Source organism: Pteropus vampyrus, unplaced genomic scaffold, assembly GCF_000151845.1.
Source record: "Pteropus vampyrus isolate Shadow unplaced genomic scaffold, Pvam_2.0 Scaffold2, whole genome shotgun sequence".
Lineage (NCBI taxonomy): Eukaryota > Metazoa > Chordata > Mammalia > Chiroptera > Pteropodidae > Pteropus > Pteropus vampyrus.
In genome coordinates, this window is record NW_011888783.1 from 12,548,530 (window position 1) to 12,560,616 (window position 12,087).

Consider the following 12,087-nt stretch of genomic DNA (forward strand, 5'->3'; position numbering starts at 1 on the left):
GTACTAAAACTGTTTTCCACATCTACGGCCATGCCACCCTGAACATGCCTGATCTCAGAAGCTAAGTAGGGTCGAGCCTAGTTAGTACTTGGATGGGAGACCACCTGGGGATACCGGGGGCTATAGGCGCTTAAAAAATTAAATAAATAAGAAATTTTTAAAAATAAAACTTTTTTCCAAATTCCAGAATACTATTTGTCTACAAATGTGGAAATACACATATTTGAAGTTAGCATGTACTTTTAGATTTACATAAAAAGCATGTATTAAGGGCCTACTTGTATGTGGTGTTATATAAGATTCCATAAGTCCAGCCCCTGCTCCCAGGAATGTTTAAGAATAAAGTCAGGTGAATATACAAAACGGTACTTCTTCCCCAAACCTTCACTCTTGCTAAGTTAATGAAAGAGCTATATGTTTTCCCAATTAAAATTACTTTGCTTTCATCTCAGTCTTCTAAAACATAATTCATTTTTTATTAATCACATCTCCTAAATCCTTTGACTATTCTTTTCAAGACTTTTTCTTTCTTAAATCATAAGAATCATCTTCAATTTAGTTTAGCTTAAAGAATCATGACGCTGATCCCAAAAGTCATGCATGACAATTTTCCAAGATTGATACTGAGAAAAATTAGATATTACGTACACTGCATATAGAAGTCAACATTTTTTTCCCCCTTGGAAAATAATCAACTGCAAAAACCAAAAAAAGAAAAGGGGGGGCCCCCTTCCAAATAAAGTTGCCCTAAAAGGGTGGTGGTTTTTTTAGCTGTAAAAGACACAGAGACACAGAAAGTATCTACACAGAAGACCTCTGAAATTACATCCCAAAAGAAGGCAGTTGTCGAAGAGGAAATTTCCCAAAAAGCCCTAATTTCTGAACAAATCAAGACGTCAGAGGTGAAATCTCAAGAAAAATTAGCCCTCAAAGAAGAAGCTTCAAAAGTTATGATTTCTGAAAAAGTCAAGAAATCAGAAGCAGCCTCCACAGAGAAATCCATTGTCCATGAGGAAATCACTAAAACATCACAGGCATCAGAAGAAATCAGAACTCAAGCTGAAATTAAAGCATTTTCTACTCAGATGAACATAACCGATGGTCAGAAAGTGACTTTAAAAGCCAACATTGCTGGTGCCACTGATGTGAAATGGGTACTGAATGGAGTGGAACTCACTAACTCCGAGGAGTACAGATACGGTATCTCGGGCAGCGATCAGACCCTAACCATCAAGCAGGCCAGTCACAAAGATGAAGGAATACTCACCTGCATTGGCAAAACCAGTCAAGGAATCATCAAGTGTCAGTACGACTTGACCTTGAGCAAAGAACTCTCAAATGCTCCAGCCTTCATCTCACAGCCCAGATCTCAAAATATTAATGAAGGACAAAATGTTCTCTTTTCTTGTGAAATCAGTGGTGAGCCCTCCCCTGAAATTGAATGGTTTAAAAACAACCTGCCAGTAAGTTTAATTATTAATTTATTATTGAAGAAAATTCTAAATACTACATCCGCTCCTGACAAATTCAAAGTAACACTTTTTCTTCTTCTTTTTAGATTTCTGTTTCTTCAAATATCAGCGTAAGTCGCTCCAGAAATGTATATTCTCTTGAAATCCGAAACGCATCAGTAAGTGACAGTGGAAAGTACACAATTAAAGCCAAAAATTTCCGTGGCCAATGTTCAGCTACTGCTTCCTTAACGGTCCTTCGTAAGTATATCTTTGCCATTTTCCTTATCTGCTGAAGGCCTTTATGCGTTTTTTTTCTTTTTCTTTTTCTTTTTTTTTTTTTTTTTTTTGCCTTTGTTTTCTAAGCGCAGCAAACTCTCAGGAGCTTCATGAAATTCTATGTGAAAGGCCTCCTGTGTGAAATCAATTTGACAGTCAAAGTTTCTTTGCAGCTAAACAGAAATGTGGATAAGTTAACTTTCAAAGCAAAGCTACCAACTCTGTTACACTTATTTTCAGAATGCACAATATGTTATTTTCTACATGACTAATCATTTTTCTCCTGGTGATTCTAGCACCTGCATGTAATGTGATGATAGAAATATAAGGATTCGTTTCTTGGAGACATTGAGCTAGCTCTTGACAAATGTATGTATGTATGTATTTGCTTATGCTTCCACAGCCAATTGTTCGGGTTACGTTTTTCTGTGTTTAAGTTTTCTATTTCTGTAAGTCAGTGTCAAATGTCACCAATTAACCGGATGTCATTAATGTTCACTGTGTATCTGCTATGCTCCACAGCTCTAGTTGAAGAGCCTCCCAGAGAGGTAGTATTGAGGACAAGTGGTGACACAAGCTTGCAAGGAAGCTTCTCGTCTCAGTCAGTCCAAATGTCTGCCTCTAAGCAGGAGGCCTCCTTCAGCAGTTTCAGCAGCAGCAGTGCTAGCAGCATGACTGAAATGAAATTTGCAAGCATGTCTGCCCAAAGCATGTCCTCCATGCAACAGTCCTTTGTAGAAATGAGTTCCAGCAGTTTTATGGGAAAATCTAGTATGACACAACTGGAAAGCTCAACTAGTAGAATGCTTAAAGCAGGCATAAGAGGTGAGCAATAAAATTACTGGTAGAGGTAGACAAGCATTGTAGCATAATGGTATAGTCTTTAGTACATAATAATTCAGTAGAAAGCAAACCATTGTTTTTTCAGTGATCCTAAAACTTTTTTGTTGTTGCTGTTCCACAAAGGAATTCCACCTAAAATTGAAGCTCTTCCCTCTGACATCAGCATTGAGGAGGGCAAAGTTTTAACAGTAGCCTGTGCTTTTACGGGTGAGCCTACCCCGGAAATAACATGGTCCTGTGGTGGAAGAAAAATCCAAAATCAAGAACAACAAGGGAGATTCCATATTGAAAACACAGATGACCTGACGACTCTGATCATCATGGACGTACAGAAACAGGATGGTGGACTTTATACCCTGAGCTTAGGGAATGAATTTGGATCTGACTCTGCTACTGTGAATATAAATATTCGATCCATTTAAGAGGGCCTGTGCTCTCATACTCACTCATACTTAACCTTTCACAAACAATTCACATGGACTAATCTTTCTGATCTGTAAATATTAAGGAGGAAGAAAAGTAGTTTTGTATCAACCTCAATGAGTCGAAGTTCAAAATTATGCATTTCAATCTTTTCGTAATTGTTGACCTAAGAATATTACACATTTTCTAGCGACATGTACATACTGTATATAGCCGCATTAACGGTTATAAAGTTTTGTACCATTTATTTTATGACATTTTACAATGTAACTTTTGAAACTGATAGGAGGAGAAAGTTTCTTATGGAACGAATACCCTGCTCAACACTTAATCAATCTTTGTGCCTCAACATAATGTTGATGTCTAAGTATGCCTCAGTGGGTTGAGAAAATCCCCATTGAAGAGATATCTTACCCACCTAAAAGATAATGCTGTGCACGTCACCTGATAAGTGCACCAATACCTGCTGAATCAGAAATGTAAGGCATTGGTGATGTTTGCATTTACCCTCCTGTAAGCAACACTTGAACGTCTTACATTTTCTCTGACGATGTCACACTCAAAATTATCATGACTTAAATATTACCAGAGCAAAGTGCAACGGCCAGCACTTTGTTCGCTCATTCTACACTGTCTCTGACCATAGAGAGTGCCTGGGTAGCTTGGAAAAGTAACATCGCCTGGCCATCCCCTCATTAACCAAGCTATTCAAGTATTCCTATGTCGGAGCAGTGCCAACTCTTGGAGGTCTCTGGGTGCAGCCAACGCTTTCGTGTGGTAGCTCTAAATTTAAATTACACCTGAGAAACTGGGGCAACTAAGCAATGAGCCACAGCTAAATATAACAACAACAAGAAGGAAAAAAAAAAAAAGCTGTCGTTAAATTTAAAACAACATTACTAACTGCCCGAAATATCAATTTGATGTAGTTCTTCTAATGCAAGTATAAATTCAATTGTAGTTATAATTGTTAGACCTCCTTGAGATAGTAACAACAAAATAAAGCAAGCTATCTGCACCTCAAAATGTATGGTTGGTTGTTTTCTTTGAAATTCTGGGGTTGGGAAGGTATGCGCCTTCACAAATCACAGAAACGCTCATAGGATCAAGCAACTCAAGTTCAAAATAGACCACGTTCATAAGTTGTTAAAGCAAATGTTTAAATTACGGTGTTGAATGTATTCAACAATTTTTAAAAACATAGATAGGATTCTCATGCATAAATTTACTAAAAGTTAACAAAACAATCCCCCCAAATAATTAAACTTCTAAACTTATCAAGAAAAATATTTTTATGGGAGCTAAATCCATCAAAGATATTAAATATCTACAGTATTTTGTGCTAGACACAAGGTCAACTCAAACATGAGCGAGATGATATGGACCTTGTCTCTCAAGGAGGGTAGTGAAAAGAAATGACAAGTTCAAGGAAGATGATCAGTTGTGCAGGTGACATTGACTATTGCTGCTCCAAATTGGTGTAGAACAAATAAAGGTCCTTAAAACTAAAGAATTTATTTTAAATGGCATAGTTCTACTATGCTTTTTAAAACAACTGATATATACTTGATAATAAAATATTTAGTGCCAGAAAAATCTGTTATTTATCTACTTCAATTAGATAATCATAATTGTAGACCTATAAAGTTGATTCTTTGCCTAAGTTGCCTCTTAAATGGAAGCATTAATTGCAAATGTAAATACAATTATTACTAAATGTAAGTCCAAGTGGCCAAAACCGAAACAAATGAACTGTCAATTTTTATTCTCCAAAAGAAGATCTTGGATCTTCATTAATTTATTCAGCAAATATTCTGTCTTAAGTCACATTCCCCAAAAGCAGAGTCTAAGACAAGGACTCCAGTAGAAGGAAAAGGAGAGTGATGAAGGAAGGGCAGAGGAAGAAAGCCAGCGAAAGCACAAATGTGGGCTCAGCGGGAGCCTGACCCCACAGGGAGCATAAGTTGTACCAGAGCTGGTTCTATTTTGGAGCAAGGGGCCTTCCCTGTGGGCCACCTTATCTACCATTCAGAGACTACAGCTGTGAGCTGGGGGATGGGGGTAAGAGGGATGGGGGGACGGGAATAACCAGGTGAGGGGACCTTTTGGCCAGAGCAATCTCTGCAGACTAGGGCAGTTAAACAGCCAGTACTTAAGAAGCCAGGTCGGGTACACAAAACCTGGGGAATCTGAGCGGCATCAACAGCACCTACTACACCATCGAACAACTTGAAATGCCTATTGTTACCTTAAAATGAGAGAGACGGGACTTACTGGGTATTTCCTGTGGATGATTCCCAGCCCTGACATACTAATATTCTAACACGTCCTATCCTTGGCGGAGATACAGTCCCTGCTGATGAAAATTCTAAAGCTGAAAGAATTTCGCGCTTCCTGTCGTTACAGCTCCCAGGCCCTGAGATCCAAGCTGGGCCTGAGAGAGAGGGAGGAGCAAGGATCTAGCCAGCGAAGGAGATTGGAGCTAAAGGCAAGGCCTGGCTTGTTACGCATTAGCAGAAGGCCGTAGCCTCTAAGCCCCAAGGCGTGGCCACGGGGGCGCATGTGAGTGGATTGCATACAGAGAATCTAGGAAGTTCATCAGAGGCGCTCCAGCTAGAACGACAAAAACACCTTCCTGGGTTCACCAGCCAGCCTCCTTCCCCTATCTCCTCCATTAACGGTGCTCCCCAGCAGCGAGGGTGGGGGTGGGAGTATTCCTGCTCCAGACCGCCTTACCTTCAGCAGCATCATTGCATTTCCGATTCAGACCACGTTTTCTCGCCTCCTGTCGGCAGAGGGCGACAGAGAGCAGCAATCCATGCTCCCTAATTCCAGCCCATCTAATCCATAAAACCTATGAGAAACCTTCACTATCATCCTGCTCCTCTTTTTACTGAATCCTTCCCGTCCATTTTATAAACCCCACACCCTGGCTACATGAAAAGCAGCATAAAGTACACATTTGCATTCAAAACTCAGAGTGCCACGTTGAAATCTAGGACATGCTAACTTGTGTGACCAGGGGCAAATTAGTGAATTTCTCCATTCCCGATGTTCTCACCCATAAAATGGGAATAACAACAGCATCAACCTCACAGGTGGTTGTGAGACTTCAACAAATTACTACATATGAAACTTTTAGAGCAGTGGCTGGCACGGCACCCAGTTAAGTGCCAGCAATCATTATTAGGGACTATCATGCAAAATGTCACAGTTAGGGCCCAGAGTAGCAGGATTTTACAGGGGACCGAACACAGGTCTCACTCGTGATCATTAAATGTATTTGCTTGCTTGGGCTGCTGGAACAAAGTACCACAAACTGTGACTTTTACACAGAAAGGTTACAAAATGAAAGCGTCAGCAGGGTTGGTTCCCTCTGAGAGCTATTAGGGAAGAATCCGTTCCAGGCCCCCCTGCTTGACTTGTAGACGGCCACCTTCATGTTCCCATGGCATTCTCCCTGTATGCATGTGTGGGTCCCAATTTCCCCTGTTTAGAAGGACACCAGCGTATTGGATCAAGGTCCACCCTAATTTTACCTCATTTTAACTTTATTATCTGTGTAAAGACGCTATCTCCAGATAAGATCACATCCTGAGGTACTGGGGACTTCAACATATCTTTTGCGGGAGGACATAATTCAACCCAACACTAGATCTGATGACCATGGGACAACACATTTTTATAACTGTTTTGATGGAATTTTTCAAAAGATGAATTTACTATTTCTATCCAATAATAGCTGGTTATATAGATCAGGGGTCCCTAACCCCCAGGCCATGGACAGGTACCAGTCCATGGCCTGTTAGGAACTGGGCTGCACAGCAGGTGAGTGGCAGACGAGCCAACGAAGCTTCATCTGTATTTGCAGCCACTCCCCAGTGTTAGCATCATGGCCTCAGCTCCACCTCAGATCATTAGGCATTAGACAGATTCTCATAGGAGCACCAGTCCCTGGTGCCAAAAAGGTTGGGGACCTCTACAATAGATGAACCATGTAGAGAGAGGGAAGTAGGTAAATCAGAAACAGCCAGTAAAATAACAGGTTAAATTTACAGTCTCTGTGGTAATCAATTCAAAAATAATGTTTTACGATTGTGCTCCAGGAAGAGAAATTTGTTTATACACCTGCTCCAAATCTAATTTTGAGAAATTCAGGCAGAAAAAAGTCCAGTTTCCTTGTAATAGGAGAAAATAGTGTCTGTCTGCTAGATAGACTTTTGAAAATAGATTGGCCTATCAATTTTTATTCTAAGTTTATAAAAAGTAAAAGCTTAGTTTTATGTCTTTTGGTATGTCTGGGTCAGCAATTCCCAAACTCTTCCTCAGGATGTTGGTAGGATGTTGTGAAAAGTGTTCCACAGCCGAATAAACTTAGAACTTGGATAATTGTACTTCTTTATTTAGGACTTCTTAGAGCCTTTGATGAGCTAGTATGTGTTGTGATTCTCCAGTTGGTGATGCGCTGCTCCCCACACTTATTTGATGATGGAAACGTTTTTCACTGGTGCTGCACCTGTACAGGCTGAGACAGGAGCGAGTAGGTGGAAACATGGAAAGTGAGAAGAGGGCTAGATTTTGATAGAAGGAAGAACTGGATATCACCTAAGAAATGAAATTAAGTGCTACTATTGAAAAAAGAAAAAAGAATCCAAGGTGTTTGAGAGCACATGGCTGGGGCATCTGGTCCAGAGAAATAGAGAACAGTCAGATTAGAGAAAGGTACATGTAAAAGCTGTGAGCTGGAGTGTGGGGTGAGGACGAGAGGGCTGAGTTTTCCAGGCAGAGGTCCTTTGCACCTGCAGAGATCTAGGGACAAGGGAGAGCACAATACATTTGGAATCGTAAAAAAATAAAAAAGATTAGTAAGGTTGGTTCAAGAATCTCTGAAGGGCTGGGGGCAAGAGGCTGGACAATGTTGCAAAAGGCCTCATATACCAGATTATAGAGTTTGGGCTTTTCCCCAAGAGGTAAGGGGAACTATGAAGAGATTTAAGCAAACGAGTTATTTGATCAGATTTTAATTTTACAAATTCTTTAGCTAGCTGAGAAAAGCTATGACGTTTATTTGTCATTCTACATCAAAGAGTTTATTTCCTCCTGGGGGACTCCACTAACAGGAAGACCTTTACCTACCACCAAATTTCTAGCCCATAGTGGCCCCGTGATTATAATTCGGGGGCTTTATAAACATCTGTGGAAAGGTCTTTAGCTTGTCTAGGGACCTCAGGATACATATGATAAAGTCAGGCTGGTAAACTCTCCAGGCACAGGAAGAGGCATGGGGGGAGGAGGAGGGAGTGGCTTGTGGAGATGGGAAGGCACCCTACTGCTCAAGGCCTTCAGTGTCAATGACCATGGCTGTGGAACTGACACTGGATGAGTAGAAGAGTCCAAGTTCTCCTGAGGATGCCATGTCAGGAATGTGGCTCTTGGGGATGACATCCATTCACTGCTGCTCCATCTTAAGAAAAGGTCAGAAACAGGTAAGAGGAGTAGGCAGAAATGTCAATGCTTCCCAGCCTGTCAGGAATTCCCTGAAAAAGAGAGCATGTCCTAAAAGTGAGTATTCCAAACCTGAAATACTGCCTATCCAAGGATCTTAGGTGTCTAGAAGCTCCCTGAGTTATGCCTACGTATATTTTTAAGGATATAATTCCTAGTTTTCATTTTATTTTTAAAGATGTCAATGATTCAAAAAGTTTAAGTAATAGTGCCCTATGTTTTTCAGAGAGGGAGCAGGCAGATAGATGCCCAAGCCGTCTGAGAAATACCTACACAGGGCTCGCCATAAAAAGAGGCAGTGATAAGCCCCACATTGGAAACTCTTCTGTTACCGGAGAGGGGGGTCCTCTCCCGATGCATTGTCCAGGTTCTTGATGTCTCCAACAAAGAATTGAGCAAGACACCGAAATACAGTAGAAAAGAAAAGTTTTATTAGAAGGGAAAGTATACTTCCAGACGTGGAAGCAGGCCTGAGCCAGAGAAGTGCAGCTCAAAATGCCTGGTAACAAAGCTTTTGGGGTTTTTATACCTTTTTGCTATGGGTGGTGACTTTTCTTAGAAGAGTGGGCTTCCTTGACTGACAACTAAGACAGGACTCAGTGATTCATCATTTTGCTTTCTGCGCATGTTTGCTCCCAGAATTCAGTCTGTTATAATGATATTAATGAACTTCCGGGCACATGCATCATATTATAATGATGGTATAATGAGACTCAGGTGAATTGAAAGTTGTTGGGGTTCTCATTGCACAGGTGCGAGTGACTGGCTTAAACTGGTACCTAAATCTCTGCCTACTGGTTTCTTTGTGAGAGTTAAAAAAAAAAAAAATGCCTTCCAGCTTGCTTAATTGTGGGTGGATTAGGGCGGACCCCTTCTAAAATAGGATGACCTGAGTGTCTTTGCAGGCAGACCTGAAACCCCCTAACTAACTTTCCTGCCTACCTCTTTTCTAAGGGCCATGAACCCCCTTATTATTAGTATGGATGTTGAGAGACGGGAGGTCTCTTCTTCCATATCTGCTTCCTTCTGAAAATGGCCATAGTCCCTGCCTACAGGGGTTTCATGGAGCTCTTTCCTTTTCTGCCTCGGTCAGGGTAGAGTCTTGGGTTTCCTGCCAAAGTGCCACCTCAGTCCCTAGACAAGGAAAAGAAAATACAAACTCGTTATTTAAATCATACATCTATTAATTTCTATTATTGATTTGCCTATTAAGTCAGTAAAGGGAAACAGGCTTGGTTAAAACGTTTCTTTGGCTTAAAGTCCCCTCCCCCCTCAGACTCTAAGGGCCCTGTCTGACTTAACACCATTTCTGCTTAGAAATGGGCTGATGACCCTTATCAATAGCCAGAGGATCTGAGTCACCAGGGCAATTAACAAGAGTTGAGGGAGAGAGCCTTTTTCCAAAGAAAGGAGGGAAGAAAACTTAACTACATTTACTAAAAAGATTAACTCTGAAGGAGATGTCCCATTTCATTTCCTGCTAAAAGATTAAGAATTTTACAGGTGATGTCCCATCTCACTTCTAGAGCACAGGATTCCTTTCCTTCTGCAGCCAGGAGGGGCCGTTGTTAATGAGCCTCGTGTAGGCATGTGCTCATCTAAAGGCCCTCCCAGACGAGAATCTTCTGAACTCAAGGACAAATGCTTCTTGCGAAAGATGTAATAGGTACAAATTCCCTGTAGTAGAGAAAGTCTCTAGGGATGTTGAGGGGACCCTGTCTGACACGAGTCTCAGTCTTAGAGAGGAACATGGGGAAAGAATTCTTCTCTGCAATTGCAACATGTGGATGAAGTCAGTTTCTTGTAGACAGCCGCCAGCTCTGTCTGAAATCAGTGTAATATTTTTAGCTTTAAGTCAGGTGAGGCACACAGGTACTCCTCACTCCCTGACCTGGTGAGAACTCGCCCACATCCATAGGGGAGGCTGGCTTGCACCATTTCTACTCTCACTTCCCAGCCTAGAACAACCCAAAAAACATGGAGAGAAGGGACACTATCAGGTCTATCAAGCCAAGACCAGATGAGAATGTCTGTCCTAAAAAGTGGAAGTACCACTAAGGGGAAGAGAATGAGGACTCTCATGGAGATATCCACCAGAAGGAAAGTTGAAAGCAGAGAACATTTAGATCCTGGCTCTTTGAATAACATACCCAAAGTCACACAATTAGTAACAGAGCTGGAGCTAGAAGCCAGGTTCCATGTATCAGTGTGGTCTTGCCATCCCTTCACAATACCCAGAATCAAACCTGCTGGAGAGTGAGAGAGCAAGAGAGAGTCTGTGTAGGGGCAAGAGGACTCTATTCCCATTTCCAGGTCACTGTAGCTCCAGGGCAGAGTAGACAGCAAAATCCCTTCAGGTCACTCCTCATAAAAAGGCTCCTCAGTGCCGGTGTAGTCAGTCCCTCTTCTCAGAAAGCTATGGCCAGAAATGCTGAACCCTTTATTGGCATCTGCAATAAAGCCAGGAAATAGGGTGCTTTGTCTGACCCAGCATGTTGTGCAAACAGCCAGTAGGTGGGAGAATCAAAAGCTTCCTGTAAACGATGTTATCGGCTCTAAAGAAAAACAGAAAAAAACCTAACGTTCCAGGAAGGAGGTATCCTGACAGAACAATCTGCCTGGTTTGTGGTGGTGCGGAGACAGAGGGAAGCCAGCCGTGTTCCCAGAATATTTTTAAGGTTAGGGACTGCCGCCACGGGGAGGGAGGCTTCTGGGAGCTGGATGCTGGATACGCATTCCAGAGAACCGGCAGGCTTCCGTCTCATTCATTTCAGTTTGAGACTAGGATGAGTAAATGTCTTACTTAAAGGAAAATCTCTCTCTTTTAAAGAAGAATTCTCAAAGTAAGGGCATGTCTGAGGAAGTATCCTTGCCAGGACTATACGTTTTATTCTTCCTTAAAACAAAGGGCAGCTGTGAAAAAGAATGGAAAGAGCCTTCAGCCCAGTGACCATTCTTTTAGGTCTTTTGTCTTTCCCCATATCAGGAGAGTAGGTTTTGGTGGTAATGGTGATAGTGGTAGTCATTCCCTTCATATGGGCTTCAGATCAGAAAACCACTGTTTCCAGCCCTGTGTGAAAATGTCACGACTCACTTAGGACAGAAAACCAGAGAAAAGACAGGTGGATCAAGATCGTTATTTACCTTACTGCCACCTCCAACAGTGCTTCTCAAACCTTAAAGTGCAGAGGAATCACTCAGGGGTCTTCTTCAAACGCAGAATCTGGTTTAGCAGATCTCGGGGGAGGGCCTGATATTTTGTATTTCTAGCGAGACTCCAAGAAAAGCTGATGCTGCTGATCTTTGGACCATACCACTAAGGACCTAGAAAAATGTTTAGCCTTTCAGGCTGTGAGATGATGGCCCCAAACTTTAATGCTATATATACACATCCCTTTTCTTAAATACAACGATCAGGAGTGGGAGTTTCCACCTACTCCTAATTCATTGCTTCCCAACCTTGGCAACCCATGGAATTCCCGGCAGCTTTAAAGAAATACAGATGACTGGGTCTCACCCCCGGAGATTCTGCTCTGAGTCATCCTAGGCATTAGGAAGTTGAACTGCTCCCTGGGGCGGGGGGGTT

At 41.8% G+C, this 12,087-nt stretch overlaps 1 protein-coding gene across 1 annotated transcript in view; it reads left to right on the forward strand.

Moving 5' to 3' along the window:
• TTN (titin) overlaps positions 1–4,018 on the forward strand; it is a 267,443-nt gene extending 263,425 nt beyond the window's left edge. Inside the window, exons 310-313 of the mRNA XM_011359980.1 lie at positions 772–1,463; positions 1,559–1,712; positions 2,253–2,555; positions 2,697–4,018. Of these exons, the coding sequence (XP_011358282.1) occupies positions 772–1,463; positions 1,559–1,712; positions 2,253–2,555; positions 2,697–2,995 (1,448 nt within the window). The 3' untranslated portion in view covers positions 2,996–4,018. The remainder of the gene's footprint in view (positions 1–771; positions 1,464–1,558; positions 1,713–2,252; positions 2,556–2,696) is intronic.
• The last annotated feature ends 8,069 nt before the right edge of the window (positions 4,019–12,087 follow it).